Source organism: Trichosurus vulpecula, chromosome 4 (assembly GCF_011100635.1).
Source record: "Trichosurus vulpecula isolate mTriVul1 chromosome 4, mTriVul1.pri, whole genome shotgun sequence".
NCBI lineage: Eukaryota > Metazoa > Chordata > Mammalia > Diprotodontia > Phalangeridae > Trichosurus > Trichosurus vulpecula.
The window spans coordinates 80,417,044-80,436,445 of record NC_050576.1 but is presented as its reverse complement, the minus strand read 5'-3'; the positions used below and the strand labels follow the sequence as shown (position 1 = coordinate 80,436,445).

Below are 19,402 nucleotides of genomic sequence, written 5' to 3'. Positions count from 1 at the left end.
TTGTATCCCTAGCCCTTTGTAAGACACACCTTGTAAGTACTTAATAAGTGCTTAACAAATGACTTGCTGCTTTTTGTTTGTAATGTGCAAATAAAGAAAAATTTTGAATCTTTTTAGATTCTTTACAAATTTGAGTTATAGGCAGATAATAATTAATTACTCTTAGAAGATCACAAAAGAGCACATGAATACTTATTCCTTTCTCCTGAAAAAGGACCCCTTTGGTATTTTAGTCTGGTTCTTTGCCTCCCTGCCCCCCATGATGGGTCATCCTAAAGGCAAAAGCATTATAAGTTCATCATAGACTGAATACAGTATTCTAGTGACATTTTCTTTGTGAACAGCTGGATCAGATTAACTCAGTGTAATGGATTTTTGTTTTTTTGCATGTGTTTCACAGCAAATCTGTCATTTAAAAAATGTAAAATACCACCCATACAACATCGGATTCACAAGGGCCAAGAGACGGCTTCAGAAAGTGGCCAAATAAATAAGATTGAGTCTTCTCAGAAGATGAGTAATGGGAAAACTAGCAGCATGCAATGAGGCAATGGTAAAACCGTCTCATAATCCTTGCAGCTCTTTTTGCAGATGGAAAGGAAGACAATGATGATTTAAAGTTACCATCCATTTCTCCTCGTCACTGAAGGATGTTTTGGAATGTAAATGATTATAATAATTTATTTCCACATCTATAAAATGGGAGGCGGTTTGGACAAGATGATTTCTGAGGCCCCTTTCAGCTCTATCATTCTGTGATTGCTGAAGTCTATCCACGTTATCAATCAATCTACAAGCTCACGGTGTGTCTGGCGCTGTTAAGCAGCATGGATAAAAAGATAGGGAAAAAATAGTCCCTGCTCTCAAGGAGTAGACATTCTAATGGGGGAGGTAACATGTAAATAACTAGAGTTTGTAACAAAGTCGCCTTATTTGTATTCCTTTCTGAATTTTTTTTTGCTTTCTTCTGTTAATTTTGTAATGTTTTTGTTAATACTCCTTTTTGGTGTCTCTATCACTACCCCTTAACTCAACACAACCACCACCCCTATTCCCGTAGAAGCTCCTTTTTCCTCCTTTATAATAATTATAGTTCAGCAAAACAAATCAACACATTGGCTAAAACTGAAAACAAAAGCCTCTTTTTGGACCTTTGGCCTCTCTTTCAAGAGGTAGGGAGGCACGTTGTTTCATCAGTCTTCTGAAATGATAATTGGTCACTGTGTTGATGAGAGTTCTGTAGTTTTCAGAGTTGTTTTCCTTTATGGTATTATCATAATTAAAATTGTTCTGATTCTCCTCATTTCATTCTGTATCAATTAATGCACATCTTCCCAAGTTTCTCTATGTTCTTCCTATCTGCCATTTCTTGTGGCACAATATATTCTATTTCATTCACATACTACAATTTGTTCAGTCCTTTCCCAATTGGCAAACATCAACTTTGTTTCCTGTCTTTTGCTAGCATATTGCCTGGCCCATAGGAGGTACTTAATAAATGCTAGTTGATTGACCAAAAAGTGTTACTGTAAATATTTTTGTACATGTGAGTCCTTTGCCTTGGTCTCAGGGGTATAGGTCTAATAGTGTTATCTCTTAGACAAAGAGTATACACAGTTTATTGACTTTGGGGGTATAGTTCCACATTGTTTTCCAGAGGGGTTGAACTACTTATTAGCTCTCTCTACAGTGGATTACTGTACCTATCCTCCCACTAACCCTCTAATAATTTTCTCTGTACTATTCTTCTTTGATACTTTAAGTAATCCCTGACTTCCTTGTTGTTGGTACTTTTCTTATTGGCCAGATCACAATCCCTCCATGCCTTAGTAGCCAGTTTATTGAATTGCCATGGCCATACATTTATAGCCTGGTGACCACCCTTAGGATTATAATTGAGAACTGAAACTTTACAGGCCATCTAGTTCAACTCTGTCATTTTTCAGACAAAGAAACTGAGGGACAGAGGGACACATAACTTGCTTAAATTCACACAACTAATAAGTGACAAAGTCAAGATTCAAATCTAGGACTCCAAAGCCATTTCATTGTCTACTAGGACTAAGCTAGGCTGGCCCTCTATCACTTGTGTTGTATTGGCATAGGAAGCAAGGGTCACCTTACCATGATGAAACATTCAAGTGGGACTCTAGTGAAAAATTGTGGACATTTAAAATTTTTTTTAATTGGCTTGGAGCAATCTTGGTTTGATTTTCTTCAGTGAACAATAATCTATTTTTTTTTCTTCTTCTCACCACCCCCATTAAAAAAAGAAAAAAAAATCCTTATGCCAAATACGTATAATTGAGCAAAACAAATTCCCACGCTGGCCACGTCCAAAAAAAATGCCTCGTTCTGCAGCCAGAGTCCATCACTTCTGCATCAAGAAGTGGGTAGCGTGCTTCATCATGGGCCTCTAGAGCCATGGTTGGTTATTGCATTCACCAGAGTTCCATAGTCTTTTGAAATTGTTGATCTTTACAATCTTGTATATTATTGACACAATAGTATTCCAATACAGAGTTTATCGTCTGAAGGAAATTTCAGGAACTTCGAGTTCAACTCTGCTAATTTAGTTTAGGCCACCTTGAGGTGGGCCTTCTGTTGTTGACTTCCGTTGCATGGAAAGAGTGAGATTGACCATGTAGAATTTATACCATTCACTGCTAGAAATCCCTTTCAGGGCCTACTATTCTAGATCAATAATAAATATGCTTGGGGAAAAAGCCACACCCCATAGTTCAATTAAGGGGAAACCAATTTACTCTCATTCTCTAAGGCATTCTGTTAGAGAAGGAAGGAGTCCGTAGGCATTATTCTCTGTAATTAGATTTTTGCACCTTTGAATTGTGCATTGGGATTTCCTAGCCTTCAGCACTAATGTGAAAGCTGATGATAGTTATCGACTGTAGAGCCCAATTGATAATGTAATATTGCTTTAAAACTACAATATTTGTGGAGGTAAAGGGAGGTTATGAAGCTTTTAGTGAGGAGAAGAAAACAAAAGGCAGCTACAGGTAACTAGGACCTGAGTTCAAATGTGCACCCGGACAACTAGCTGTGTGACATTGGGCAAGCGACTTAACCACTGTTTGCCTCAGTTTCCTTATGTGTAAATTGGGGGTGATAATAGACTCTACCTCCCAGGGTTATCGTGAGGATCAAATATAATAATTGTTGTAAAATGCTTAGCACAGTGCCTGGCACATAGTAGGTATGATCTAAATTATTATTATTATTATAATTTTACTTGATTTTAAAACCACAATCATTTCAGTATCCTGTTGGGCAGAGGTGTCAAATACAGTGCTGGCAGGTGGCATATAGTCCACAACACACCCAGTGCTGCTTAAACCAGAAAAATACAATTGGGAAATATTTAACAAAATAAATAAAAATATGATAAAACAGTGTTAGTTTGTGATTTCCAGGCCAATGCATGGCCTGCAGGGATCTTTATGTGTGTTTCAGTGTCCCCTGTTTCTGTTTGAATTTGACACCATTGCTCTAGTGATTAGAGAGCTGGCCAGTAAGACAAATCTGACCTTTGATATCTCCTGGATGTGTGTTCCTGGGCAACTCACTTAACCTCTCACTCCTCTGGGCAACTCTCCAAGACTCTAAGTTGTGGAGAAGTTCCTAATTTTTTTTTGGTGGGGGGGGTGGGCAGCAGTTTTCTCACCTGGGAGTTCCTTTTCCTATCATTTCTTTTAGTTGTTGACAAAATGATTCTGTACCAAATGATACAAACAGCTTAGAGGTCAGATGGGAATGGCCAAAGTTGAATGGCACCAGGATTGTGTGATTGGGCCCCAGCTCCAGGAAAGTGGCACTAGGAATGCAACTCAAGCTATGGGTAAAATTCTTTTATAAATCGAAATATCTGACTGTGATGGAGTTTTACTGTACTATAAGAAATGATGAGCAGGTTGATTTTAGAAAAACATGGAAAGATTTACACGAAATAATGAAGAGTCAAACCAGAAAAAGCAAGAGAATGTTGTATACAGTATCAGCATTATTGTTTAAAGAGTAACTGTGAATGACTAAATGACTCTGAGTCACCTTGAATATTCAAATCAAATACAAAGGACCTTTGAAGGAAGATGCTATCCACCTTCGGAGAAAGAACTGATGCATGGATGTATTGTATGGTTTCATACACACACACACACACACACACACACACACCTGCATCAAATATTGGCCTTTTCTAGTATTGGGGAGGGATGGAGACAGCTCAGAACTCAAAAACATAGCAAATAAATAAATAGAAATATCTTTGTATTTTTGTTCCCCTTTACCCCAACTCTTTAAATACAACATCCTTTAATGGGTGGGTATGCCAGATAGGCTGGGTTTCTGAAGATAAATTGGGAGAATAAGGTATAGAAAGTGCTGACATATTTGAAAGCACTTTAAAAGGAGTTGATATTGTCTGAGGTTGATTTATTGAAACCCAGAAAAATCAGGAAACTGAGGAATAACTCATATAACAGAATCATTCAGCCTTTAATATGAATAAGGGATTATAAGTGTGATGAGACTTGCAATTAAATAGAAACTAGTCCTTTTACTGAGGCTGATGATGTTACAGAATCTGTGACAGATTCTCCTGTCATTGTTTGCTGCTATTTTTGCACTTGAGAAAACCAAATCTAGAACCACTGGAAACAAAGATGCACTGGAATGGTCTATGATTTCTGTTCAGGGACCTCCCTTCATCAATAGCAGCTCAAGACTAGACTCTGACTTGTTAAATGTGCTCTAGGGAGTTGCTTGAGACAATAGAGGTTAAGTGGGCATGCTTAGGGTCTGAAAGTAATATCAAAGTTGGGATTTAAACCTAGGTCTGCTTATGACACCAAGGCCTATAGTCCATCTACTATACCACCTGAGATCCTATAGAAGTGATAGAACAACGTGTATCGAACATGACATTCTTATCCTGACTCTGCCAATGTGTCCATGATCATCTTTGTCTCTTTGCCTTAGGTTCCTCATCTGTAGTTAGTCAAGGGAGTTAGACAAGTTAGACAAGAATATCTCTTATTCTTTCTTGAATTAGCAGAATCTTTGAAGTAAATAGGGGCTATTTATTCCCTCAGGTCTGATCATTAAACTAAATGAATCTTGGATCTCCAGGTTGTAGATGTTTTCTCCAATGGTGCAGATAGCAACTCTTCTACATCTCCTTCTTCCGTGCAGACCTTGGACCTGGCCTTCCACAAGTTCACCATGAGCAGTACATCCAATGTGCTCTGGCGCTCTTCTTCAGCATCTCTTTACATCAGAAGCAGACCAGTGAGAGCCATGAGCGTGTTGTGTCTCCCTCTTGCCATGTGACCAGCCCATCTTCTTTTGCATTTATATATTTTCCTGATGACACTGGTTACTCCAGTTCTTATTCAGAGTTCCTTAATTGTTAAGTGCTACAGCCTACTCACACATGGTGTGACTCTCCTTTGATGTCTCTGTTATACTAATTTTTAATTCTTCAAAGACTGTAAAGTTCTAGGACTCCCAGACATAGAATAACAGACATAGAATGTTGGTGTTTAAAAGATGGACCTTTGTTTCTGGGAGGAGCTTTGCAATTTCCTGAAAGCAAAGCTGCTTGTTCTCCTCTTCCTTTTCAATTCTGGTCCCATTGTCTTTGTGCATGTCATAGATACACACACACACACCACATGGACAAGATACATAGCAGGGGTTCTTAACCTAGGATTCTTGAGCTTGTCTTTTTTCTTAAATAGCATTTTATTTCTTCCAGCTATACGTAAAGATAATTTTTAACATTCATTTTTACAAAACTTTGAGTTGTAAATTTTTCTCCCTCCCTATCTCCCCTTCCCTTTTCCTAAAACCATAAGCAATTTGATATAGGTTATATATGTACAATCACATAAAACATATTTTCATATCAGTCATATTGTGAAAGAACAGACCAAGAGGAAAAAAACATGAAAAAAATAAAGTGAAAATAGTATGCTTCAATCTGTATTCAGAGTCCATCAGTTCTTTCTCTGAATGTGGATAGCATTTTCCATCACAAGTCTTTTGTAATTGTCTTGGATCATTGTATTGCTGAGAAGAGCTGAGTCATAGTCAACCATCACATGATGTTGCTATTACTGTGTACGATGTTCTCCTGGTTCTGCTCATTTCACTTGTATCAGTTCATATAAGTCTTTACAGGTTTTTCTGAAATCCACTTGTTCATTGTTTCTTATTACATAAGAGTATTTTATTGCATTCGTATACCATAGCTTCTTCAGTCATTCCCCAATTGATGGACCTTCCCTCAATTTCCAGTTTTTTTGCCACCACAAAAAAAGCTGCTATAAATACTTTTGAGCATTTAGGTCCTTTTCCCTTTTTTATGATCTCGTTGTAGTTGTACTGCTGGATCAAAGGGTATGTAGTTTGGTTGCCCTTTGGGCATAGTTCCAAATTGCTCTCCAGAATGGTTGGATCATGAACTTGTCTTTTAAAAAATGTATTTGTTAACTGTATTTCAATATAATTAACTCCCTTTGTAATTCCATGTATTTTATTTTTTTGCATTTAAAGGCATTATTCTGAGGAGTCCCTAGGCTTTACCAAAATACTAAACAAAAAGGTTAAGAAACCCTAATATATTAGATAGGTTGGATAATTATAATCGCTAATATTTATGTAGTCCTCACAATCTAAATTGAACATTTATTAAGTACCTACTATGTACAAGGCACTATGCTAAGTGTTGGGGGACCAAAGGAAAAAAGGCACCATAGAATTATAGATTTAGGCAGTAAAGTCCATCTAGATTCTAGACCAAACTCCTCATTTTATAAATGAGGACACTGAAGGACAGTTTTATAAGTGAGGAAATTGACTTGTTCAGGGTCACATGGGTAGCATTTTATAAGCAGGGTTTGAAAATAGGTCTTCCTGACTCCATGTGTACTCCCTACTATGCCATGTTACTAGGAACAGCCCATGCCCCCAAAGAGCTTATATTCTTGGGCCATGGGGAGAGTTTTGATATGTACACAGAGAGGTAAATGAAAAACGAATGCAAATGCTGGTTCTCAAGATTTGTTTGTCTCTTGAGGCCACTTTAGCTATGGGCTCCCAAGCCAGGCAGGGGCTGCTTAGGCAGTAACTATGCTGATGGGACATGATTCTATAATGAAACAGTCAAACCGTCCGGGAGAAGTAAACAGAGAGTCAAACAGTAAAGAAAATAAAATTATTAAATAATAATGACAAGTTATATCCCAGTGACCTGAGTAAAAACAAACTCTATTTTGTTTGAGGGCAGTGAGCTTAACCTATTATTTGACTGGCTTTCCAAAGGCATTATTATACATATTATGAAACAAATTACAGTACAAGAAAGTCTTAGCACCTTGCTCAGCCTCATAAAACAGCCTCTGCAATTTAATTTAGCAGAGTTTCACAATCATTTATATTGTTTTGCTCCCCAATAACCCTTGAGGTTGGTTAATGTTTTTCCCCTTCTACAAGTAATGAAAATGGGGCCAGGGAAGGGTCAAATCTTTGGATTCCTTTCTCTCTGGGGTCACAGCCCAGAGCACATTGGGGTCAGAGTTAAGATTAGAACCTACAACTTCAAATCAGCTGCATTAGGAATGATGTCATACCCGAGGAGTCCAGCAGCACTTTGTTTTGGAGACTTGAGGGAAGCCAACAAAATGTGGGGTGATTAACCATGTTTTAAAACATCCTGAGATGCTGGATACCTAGGAGGATAAAAAGGATACCCAGGAATGAGAAAATATACAAATCTGTCATGTTCCCTAGACTTTGGATAACTCTTATCTTCACCCCCAAATACTTCCCACATTTTCAGACTGGCTAGAAGAGGGAGGAAGAGGGATGGATTTTGATAAACAAATTTCCAAGCAATTTTTCCATCTATTTTATAAACCAACAGTATGAAAAATCCTCGACTTGACCTTTGAGCCTGATCTTGTTATGTTCTAAGGATTAGACTTTCAGGGAACAGAAGTTTAAAATCAAATAAAGCATTAAAAACGAGAGCCAGAGGACTCTCTCCTTTCCTGAAGACAGTGTTACATCTTTCTTTGGTAGAATAATTAACATTTATGTAGGATTTTACATATACTGTCTCATTTGAGGCTCAGACAAGCCTATGAGGTAAGTGCTACAGGTATCACCATTTTGTAGATGATGAAACAGATTGGGAAAGATTTAGTGTCTTGTCTACGGTCACAAAGCTTGTAAATATTACCAGTGACATTTGTACTTAGATCTTCTGACTGTAGGTCCAGCGCTCTATCCATTATACCGTACTGTCTCCATTTATTTTAATGTATGAAGGATCCATGCTTTCATCCATATGGCTGCTCAGTTGAATGGCAAAGATCACAATCACCTCCATACCTTCTTAGAGTTGCTATGAGGAAAGCACTCTGTCTCTGTCTCTCTCTGCCCCTCTCTCTTTGTTTTTGTCTCTGTGTCTCTCTGTCTCTGTGTCTCTGTCTGTCTCTGTCTGTTTCTGTCTCTCTGTCTGTCTCCGTCTCTCTGTCTCTGTCTCTCGGTCTCTCCATCTCTCTCTCTCTGTCTCTCTGTCTCTCTCTGTCTCTCTCTCTCTCTCTCTCTCTCTCTGTCTCTCTGTCTCTCTCTGTCTCTCTGTCTCTCTCTGTCTCTCTCTGTCTCTCTGTCTCTCTGTCTCTCTCTGTCTCTCCCTCCCTCCTCCCCTTCCCCATCCTGCCTCCCTCTCCCCTGATAGTCATTGAGGTTAGTGAGGCAGGGAGCCTTGGGCAGCCAGACACACAGTCCATTCCTTGCTCTAACTCAAAGCCTGCCCAATGTGGTTGGATTTGTCAGTTGCTGGCATAGCTTTGGGGAACCCAGGGTTCCCTTCAATGGCATGGTGAGGCATTAGAAGATTACTTGAGTGGAGATTCTTTATTAAACAGATTGTAATGTGCCTTAGTCTTAAATACAAGTGGTTGCTGGCATTTAAAGGCCAAACACATCTCATCTTTTGCTTTAAGGAGGATGAGCTCAAGTCATTTTTGGGGGGTGAAAAATGGCAATTAAAGGGGATTTTTGTAGCTTTAGCTGAGATTACTCTGAAGAGTGATGTAAGCCCCAATGGATGGGACTATCCATCTGTGTTGAACTTACTTGTGTTTTCAGAGTCTGGATGTTAACTTCTGTTATCTTTGTGTTGCTTCATCGTTGATTAGCTTCCTAATAGAATTAGTCAGATTTGATATGTTCTCATTGTTTTGGGGGGAGAAAAAAGAAGAGGAGATTTGGTTTTGAAACACACTTCATTTTTCAGTGCTTGAGTTTCAGTCTTTTCAAACAAGCCAAGTGTGGGACTTGGCTCTGACTCATGCAAACAATGGAGGGGTGTGAGTGGGGAAGGGGATGGGAAAGAGGAAAGAAATTCCACTAAATTTGGAAAAGAATGAAGAAAGTCCGTTCTCACAGATCCTGAAAATTCATTTCAGCAAAAATTCATTAAGACTTGTGCAAAACCAAATGGCTTAGGCTGGTTATTTTCTTTCATCCAGAAATGAAAGGGACCTTAGGGGCTGTCTGGTCCAGTTCTTTCATTTTAGATATGAACGAACTGGGGACTAGAAAGGTTTAGTGACTTGTCCAAAGTCATGGTAAGAAGCAAAGCCAAAATTCAAATCCAGGGTTTCAGATTGATTCCAAAGTCAGTGTTCTTTTCATTGTGTGAGTACATCCAATGTGCCACCTTTTTGAATCTGGCGTGAAAGGATCCTCAGTTTTATTTGATGTCTTATTTATTTGGTTTCAGTCCAGGTGGTATACATTGGGTGCCTACTACATACTTAGTATGGGCCTGGAGTCAGGAGAACCTGAGTTCAAATCCAGCCTAGTTGTATGTGACCTTGGGCAAGTCATTTAACCCTGTTTGCCTCAGTTTCCCCATCTGTAAAATGAGCTGGAGAAGGAAATGGCAAACCACTTCAGTATCTTTGGCAAGAAAACCCTCCCAAAGGGATCATGAAGAGTCGGACATGATTGAACAAAAAACCCATACAACTGGTACTGTACTCTTGAAATGCATGTAAACATGAACATCAGAGGCACAATTCTGGGATGGTTGGAGCAAGTGTGGGGGGAGATGGGAAGTTCCCCTGCGTGGAGCAGTGCAGGACTGGCCCCACAGAAAATGTTGCAGGCAAGCAGGCTCTTCTTCTTGGTCTCCCCATAACTCCCCAGGGTTATAATCCCTCTCCCTGCTTACTGTATTTCCCTGAACACCTGGCTTAACCACCTCATTACTAAATGTACTCCCCCACACCAAGGCCTTTGTTTAGGGCCCTGTGTGGTTGGGTACCCTATTGTTTAAGACTTCCTGTTCTTAGTCTTGATTTTAAGGCCCCTTACCATCCTCTTTGTCCTGGGGGGAAAGTAGTGCCAATTGGTGGAAGCTATCACAAAGATCCAGAAGTTTTGCCTTTTTTTCGAAGTGAGATTTTTGCTTTCCACTTTGGTTCAATGTAAGTTACACGGAGGAGAGAGAGAAGATTCAGAGGCCATCTTTGTCTTTTTCTTCTTTCTATGTGGACTGGGTGAGAATATTTGATTCTATTATGTAAACCTGCCTTTTGGATGTTAGGGAATTTTGGTGAAAATCTTTGGTGAGCAAATGGTCTTCTACTTTTGGTAACTAAATTTTACAGCATTTCAGCCACTTCCTGGGTATGCTGACATAACGTGTGTGCGTTAGACCCAGGCATTATACTGGGTGCTTGTTCCCTCATTGACTTGGACATTCATTTCGACATTGTGCAAAATTCTCGTTATTCCACTGGGGGACCTTTGTTCTGCCATGGACAATGACAATTCCTTGTCTTATACCATATGTTTGTTGCCCAGTCGACCATTGATTGATGATTGATTCACACCAGTTCATACAACTGAATTTTGGCTTTAAAATGGGCCACTGGGAGAGACTTAATGTGGCCAGGTGGAGGCTCTACTTTGGGGCTGCTATAAATCCAGAAGATTATATTAATTCCTTGGAGGTGGGGCTCATGAAAGGGTATTTAGACTATGAGGGCGTATCTCCCAGAGATATCATCAATGTACATATAAAAGATCCAGGTCAGGACAGTAGTTGAACACACCTACTATAAATGGATAGTCAACTTCTACCATTGGATAGTCAGTCAATAAACGTTTATTAAGCCCCATCTATGTGGTGGGCATTGTGCTAAGCACTGGGGATACAAATACATTTTTTTTAAAAAAAGATAATCCCTGCTCTCAAAGAACTTATAATCAAATTGAGGAAACAATATAACAAAAAGGAAGCTGTGGGGTAAGGCTGAAAAAGAGGACAAGATGGAGAAGTCCAAAAACAGTGTAGCTAATAGAAGATGGTGCGAAGATTGTGCTGAACCGCTTTGTTATGTGGAGCACCTGGAGCCCCTATCCATGTTCTCCAGTCACAGGGATCCTGATGAGGTGTGAACACCAGATAGATCCAGTCTTGTTGATGGTGAAGTTTCCCAGTGATTAATTTCTTGGGGAAGGACAGCCTGATAATGATTATACTGAACCTACTTTGATGATATGTCAAATGATTTCTGAGAATAAAGTTTAGGAAGAGCTGAGTCAATTATTTGCCCTCATTATCTAATTCATGTAGGTGACTCTCTTTGTTTTCAGAGTTTATTTTATTCATCTTAGTTTACTGTAATATCAGAGCCTAGGAGAATATGGGTCTATGATGTAACAACCACCTTCAAACAGGAGTCTCCCTGTTTATTTCTTCATCTGAAGTTTTATGCTGTTGTCACCAGACTACCTACAACCTCCCATACCTGAACTGATGTTATCTCGGGGTGTGGATGTTCCCTCCATCTAGGTACTTTGCAACCCATTCCTGCTTACCTATCCTGTGCAGCTCTTATAAGTTTGCCCCCCAGAGGTCCGCCAAACATTCTGACATGTTCCCATGAGAACACCAGTGGAACACATAGGCAGTTTATCCCTTGATCTCACCATGTGACCAGTCCATCTTTTTTAGATCATACATTTATTTGATGAAATCCTTGCCCCAATGATTTACAGTTCCTCATTTGTAATGTAACAGTTTTCTCATTCTTATCATGCATCTCTCCATTGCCCTCTGAGTGATAGATATCTTGTCTTTAATTCTTCAGAGACCATAGTGTTCCATGACTCAAAGCCCAACAGTAACATCAGTAGAATGTTTCAGCATCAACATTGATATTGAACGGTGGGCCTTTGTTTCTAGCAGATGCTTAGTATGTGTGTCAGGAAGCTTAGGAAGCCAAGTACTATGTATAATCCAGTTACTGTGTTGGTGCAGAAATGACTGACCCAAAACAAGCCAAGACAGGTCATAAAAGAATACATTTACTTAGCTTATGAAGATATAGTTGTTGAATAACAGAGCAAGGAGGTATGTTGAGAGTTTGGGGTTATTTAAATGGATCACCCAGAACTTTTCTGAGCTCTCATTTTCTTCATGGGGACCAGGCTGGGGAGGTGGTAAAGATATTGGGCATCCCTCACTGGGTGGTTTTATGTATGTGTGTGAGTTACAGGAGTGGAGGGCTGCCAAATACCATGTTACTAGTGCAGATCTTTCTGCTACGCATGAACAAAGAAACCTTTCTGCTCTAGCTGTCTGGGTGTCCCCAACCCCCAGTGGCTTGCCATCTTATCTGTTCTACGGGCCAGGGAGTCTCTCTCACAATCTTAGCTGCTCCTTCTGACCGTTTTTTCCCTTGTAATGTGTTTAGGCCTGGCTATTGCCTACCACAGGGTCATTCAATGAGCTTTGCAATTTCCCAAAGACAGTTCAGCCCACTGTCTACTTTCTGTCTAATTTCTAGGCTCAACTCAGTACATGTAGTGCTTCTCCAAGATGCATAAACTGATGGAGGAGCCCTATAGGTTGTTCATCCAAATTACAAATTATCGTCTCTGCAACAGGACAACATACAAACTACCCAAGACATTAGAGTCTTCTCCAAAGACTCCTCCTAGCATGCATTGAAGTACTATCTCTAATTAAATGTAATCTCTCTCCATTGTCTGCCTCTGCACAAATAGATATTTGTTGATAAAACTAAGCTCAAATCCTGCCTCATCCAGGAGGTCTTTCTCAGTCCCTACAACCCCAGGAGGCCTTTCTCAGCCCCTACAACTCCTCCAGTGCTTTCTCTGCTCAAAGTACCTTCCGGTCTTTTTGGATACAAGGTGTCCCAAAAGTGTTAGTTCAGTTCTTTCATAGCTCAAGCTTTCAGAGCTCAGAACTAAGACTTTTGGGACCCCCTGATTATTTTATCCTTCCCTAGTGTTTACATATCATCTCTCCCATTAGACTATAAGCTCTTTGAGAGGACATGGACTGTCTATTTGCCTTTAAGTCAATCAATAAATCAATGAACATATATTCCTAGCCTGGAATATTCTAAGTACTTAACAAATGCTAGTTGGCTTGACTTGACCTGCTGAATAAATGATAAAATAAGTTAACATGTAAAGTTCGTTGTAAACCTTATTAAAGTGTCATCGTTGGCTATTATCGTTCCTTTGTATTTTGTACATACAAAAATCTACCTATACAAGCTCCTCAAGGATAGGATGGAACTCTTTTTAGTTTTTCTTTGTATCCCTAGTGTTAAGAAGGGAAGGAAGCAAACATTTATTAGGCACCTACTGTGTGTACCAGGCACTGTGCTTAGTGCTTTACAAATATTGTCTCATTTGATCCCCACAACAACCCTAGAAAGCAGGTACTTTTATTATTCCCATTTTATAGTTGGGGAAACTGAGGCAGGCAGACGTTAGGTGACTTAGCCAAGGTACACACAGCTAGTTAGTGTCTGAGCCTGGATTTGAGCTTAGATCTTTCTGAATTCAGGCTCTATCCATTCCCTTCTATCCATTGTGCCACCCAGCTGACTCTGTACCAGTACCTGATACTTGATAAATGTTCAGTGAATTCATATCGGTTGATCGATTAACTTAGAAAGAGGACATAGGTTCAGATGTGGCGCTTCTACTTTCCATGTGACCTTAGTCAAGTCACTTTCCATTTCTGGTCCTCAGTATCTTTATCAGTAAAATTAAGGGGTTTGATTAGATTATTCTAGATAAGGTACTCTCTAGTCTAGCAGTCAGAGGGAATCCTGGGGGATACTCAGTGTGCACAGAATAGGTAAATTTACATTTCTATTTCCCCTTCCGCCTTACTTAAATTGAGTTTATGCAATTTTAACTTTTTAACCAGGCTCTTAATAGGCTAACTGGTGATGGTCTCCCTCTTAAGCTGGCCAATTCATTCTAAATTGTTCCCTGATAATTCCACATTTATATAAAGATTATAGCTTTAATCCAAGCTACAACAGTGATATCACTGAGGGAAAAAAAAGTCTTCTGGGTTCCACTGCCCTCTGCTTCTGTCTTGAAAGCACTGCTTTTTCTTGCTAGGTCTGAAAACCCCAAATGGAGCTATTTCTTGCACTCAGTGAAATCTCTCTGAACTAGTTTCTCCATTTCATCTTTTTCCTGTAAACCTTTCCATCTAGCTTTAAGCCAGGTCATACAGTCTGACAAACAATTCCATCTTGGTGCAAGATACAGCACATCTGAAACCCATTACCTTATGATTACTCCTGTCCTAGGAAGAAAGGAAAGGAATGGAGAAAATAAATATTTATTAAGCACCTTTCTTCCTAGGCACTGTGCTAAGGGTTTTACAAATATCTCATTGGATCCTCACAACAACCTGAGAAATACTAGATGCTATTATTAAACCCAGTTTACAGTTGAGGAAACTGAGACAGACAGAAGTTAAGTGACATGCCCAAGGTCACTCAGCTAGTGTATGTGAGTTCATATTTGAACTCAGGTCTTCCTGATGCTGAGGGGCACCTTGGTGGCACAGTGGATAGAGTGTTGGATCTGGAGTCAACAAGACTCATTTCCCTGAGTTCAAATCTGGACTCAGTCACTTACTGGCTTTGTGACCCCGGGCAAGTCACTGAACCCTGTTTGCCTCAATTTCCTCATTTGTAAAATGAGCTGGAAAAAGAAATGGCAAACCATTCTGCTGAGAAAACCCTAAATGGGGTCACCAAAAGAAAAAAAAACTACTTAATGACTTTCTTACTCCAGGCCCAGCATTTAGAGTGCCACCTAGTTCCTGATGGAAGATTATTCTCAAATTTTCATACATTGGGGAAGTCCCTTTCCCTTTCCCCAGTTTGATATCATCTATTTACAGCTGGAAGGATTCTCAGAGATCATATAGTCCAACCTTCTTCATTTTTCAGGCCCAGAGAAGTTATAGAAGAAGAAACTGAGGCCCAGGGAAGTTATAGAACTTACGCAAAATCACACAAGTAGTAGGCATCAGAACAAGCCTGGAACCCAGGTCCCTGGGTTCCACTGGGTTCCAGTGCCCATACTTTTTCCACCTGTGACTCCCTTCCTCCTGGGAAGGGTAAAAGACCTTTTCATTCGTGTATCGTAACCGATTGTTGGCTTAATCACATCATGCAATTCTGACCTCCTACACATTGTTTGGTGAGGTGATGGTGCTATTTCATGCAGTAATCCTGCTTCTGGACTCATCTGTCACATGGATAATAAAACAAACAAACCAGAGGCTGTGTAGACACCCCCACCTCTTCTTAGTCAGGCATTCTTGACCAAGGCTTTATAATAGGTACAGGAAATCAAGTTCCTCATCAGTGCTCTAGCCTCTACAAAACAGAATAGTCTTTCATCCCAGCTGTTTGCAAACATCTTAGAAGCCACATCAAACACCTGCAGGCTTCTCTCAGGACAGACGAAACAGTTGCCTGGACCTCAGAAGACACACACAGTGCAAATCTTGGTCCTCATTTTTCCATTTCTGATGTGAGATTCATTCTCCTTCTTGGGTGTCCTCCAGGAATATTCTTATTGTCTTTCAGGAGAATTACCCAAATGGGGAGAGAATGTTACTGCCTCTGCACAACCTAAAAGCTAATAAAACACACTAACCAATTAAATGATGATAAAGCCTTTGAGTCTGTAAAAAGTATTATGCAAATACTGACTAACAGTAATACTGTAAATCTGCAGAGCAAATAAAAGCTGGGCCGAGCAAAATTATAGTAGCTTTTATTTGCATTTCTACGGAACCTATTATTAGCAGATTTTAATATGCTTTATAAGTAATCATTATTAACCCCTATCACAAGTAAGAGAAGTAAATAGCATTTTGTTGAGGGAATAAGCAAGAATCCCCTTCTCTCTCATAAATAGCCCCAGGCCTAATTGCCCATGTGCAAATTAAGAACTACTTATGTTGAGGATATTTATGGACTAAGGACTCTCTTTCACCGGGGGTTTTACAAGTCCCCAAAGCTGACTCATGAATTCAAGCCCCATGTTTCTTCTTGTTTTATCTGCTAACCTGGAGAGTGGTTCAATTCACTCTCTCTGTATAGTATTAGAACACGGAATTTGTTTCAGGAACTCCAGACACTTAATATGCCCAACAGGATCTCACTTGGCATGTTAAATTCCACCCCTTTGTCCCATGACTGCTATGTGTAATTCAGAAACAAAAGGCCTTGTTGGCACAGCGGGTTTGGAATGAGCCTCCTCAAAGACTAGACTGATGAAATCAAGTTCTCATGAAGGTACCTTTGAAAAAAATTCTTTTGCAAAGATTTTCAAGGCAGCAACAACCTCACCATTCCCTTACACGTGGGTCTTATTAGTTTCTTAAGCTCACTGTTCAGGGAGGGCCCTTATTTACTTATTTGCACACCCAAGAGCTTGAGCTGAGATAATAATAACTACATTTACATATCATTTTAAAGCCTGCAAAGCATTTCCTACGTATACTTCTCATTTGATTGTTATGAGAGTCACTGTGAAGTAGGTGCTTTGGGGATTGGTAACCCCATTTCATAGACGAGGGAACTGAGGCAAAGAGAAGGACTGTGGTTTGTGGGAGTTCGCACATGACAAAGCTTGAGCTTTCAGGCTTCCTGACTCTCAGTTCAAAGCTTTCTATTTTTGTGTAGTGTCTGTTGTGCTTTGAAATATGAAGGAATAGAGGGTGTCATAGGATTGAAATAATAATTTATATTTATAAAGCACTTCATAATGTCCAAAGAGTTTTCACATACTTTATATATGTTATACACACACACACACACACACACACACATATATATAATTTTTACAACATCCCAATAAAGTCATTGGCTTGATTTTTTTTTAATCCCCATTTTATGGACTAGGGAACTGAACCTGAGAGGCTTAGTGACTTGCCCCAGGTCATCCAGCCAATAGAATGTAAACTCCTTGAGGGCAGGAGCTAAATCACTTTTCTATTTGTATCCCCAGTGCCTTGCCATAGCCTGGTACACAACAGGTATCTAATGAATACTTGCTGATTGGTAATAAGTGGCTAACGGGGAGCAGTCAAACTTGGGTCTTTTCTGACTCCAAGTCCAAGTCCTGAACCCCTTCATCATTATGAAACCACTATAACTTCAACAACAACAATTCACTTTCTGTAACCTTCGAGTGCTAAAAGCAATCCCATGAGTTAGGTAATAATTATAGCTAATATTTGTATGATTCTCTGCATACATCATCTCATTTGATCCTGACAACAATAGTATGAGATGGGTTCTATTTTACAGATTTGAAAATTAAGTTTCAGATTTGTTTGAGTGACTTGCCCAAGGTTGTAAGGATAGTGGTGTCAAAGTCAGTATTCACACTCTTCTTTTCATTGTCACCCACATTGATAAATGAATAAATGAAAAAAATTTTTCAGCACTTACTATGTGCAAATCATTGCATTAAACTCTGGGGATACAAATAGAAAAGACAAGACAGTGCCTGCTCTCAAGGAGCTCACATTCTGATAGGGGAAGACATCATATGTAGGAGGTTTTATAAAGAGCCTTCCAAACACATTATGTCCCTTAGCATGCAATAGCAAAGCAGATGGAAACAGATCTTTTAAAGTATTTCCACCAATAAAACCATATCCATTTCTGATGTTGAATCATTCGACAGTGCCAAGGACTTTGGTGCCAAGGACTTCTTTTCCATGTCTTCAGCACATGAAGAGGCAGTTAGTTGCCAGGCCACCTGTTTACAAAGGCTGATTCCCCAGATCCTACCTTCAGGGGTTGGGCTGGAAGCAAGGCCCACTGATTAAGGGAGGGGAGGGGCTCACTGCTATTCCTGGGGTTCTTGGGCTTACCTGCCTGTAGATGGAAGTTGGTTGGTGATTTGTGGTTGGTCAAGTCAGAAAATCAGCAAGCATTTATTAAGCACCGACTGTATGCCATGTATTGATAGAAGCAGTGGGGATGCAATAGAAAAGCAAAAAACAGTGTCTCCATAAACATCCAATCTAATGGTAGATAGTCAAGATGAGGCAGCTAGATGGGAAAATGGATAGAGTGCTAGACTTAGAGTCAGGAAAACCCGACCTGAAATCTTACCTCAGACACCAGTTTGGTGATCCTGGATAAGTCATATAGCCCCTCGGCCTCAGTTTCTTTGTCTGTAGTAAGGGATTAATGATAGCACATATTTCACAGGGTTATTATAAACATCAAATGAGAAAATAGATCTATATTATACAATATATATTATATGTTATAATGTGTGTGTGTGTGTGTATGTGTTGCTTTTGGCTTTGAGCTATCCCTGACTATATCTAGGAAAAAGCTTCAGGCCTTGCCTCTTATTCTTAGGTGCCTCTGATAGGTATCTGGGAAGGAAGAGGTGAGGGTTACTTTATAACTTTATTAGTTGGCCATGTGTCTATGCCAGGAGGGCTGGATGATGTCATAAGAATTGTAATTTTTCTTTTTTATGTCCCCCTTCTTCCAGGCAAAACTGAAGCCGCTATCAAAAACTTCAGCCCACATTATCGTCGCCAATATTCTGTGGCTTTCTGCAATGATGTTCGGAGTGAAGTCGAGCAGCATAGAGACTTGAGGTCCCAGTTCTTAAAAACCAAGGTAACCTAAGTCTTGGAAAAATGTTCAGAGAATGCTAGTTCTAGGAACAACTAGTTCCTTGGCCTTCTCATTCATAGATCTACATTTGCCACTGGGGAAACTTTCATGTCTCCCAGTGTCTCTGAAATAACCAATAACTTGAATAGCAGATAAAATAGGGATTTGTCCTAAAATTGTTTAGAGCCCAGGAAGACAGCAGCATAATCTGTCTGGAAGCCAGAGCATATGATTTCCTGCTGACAGAGTTGCCCATATAAAAAGAAAAATGGCACTCTTCCATTTTCATTACATATATATATTTTTTCATTTTGATGGTTTGATATCAGGAAATTTGCATTGCTGTGTAG

General features: G+C 39.7%; 1 protein-coding gene across 1 annotated transcript in view; it reads left to right on the top strand.

Moving 5' to 3' along the window:
* The window catches only part of NIBAN1 (niban apoptosis regulator 1), a 211,020-nt gene that overhangs the window by 69,216 nt on the left and 122,402 nt on the right, over positions 1-19,402 (top strand). Inside the window, exon 2 of the mRNA XM_036758153.1 lies at positions 18,925-19,055. Coding sequence (XP_036614048.1) covers positions 18,925-19,055 — 131 coding nt within the window. The remainder of the gene's footprint in view (positions 1-18,924; positions 19,056-19,402) is intronic.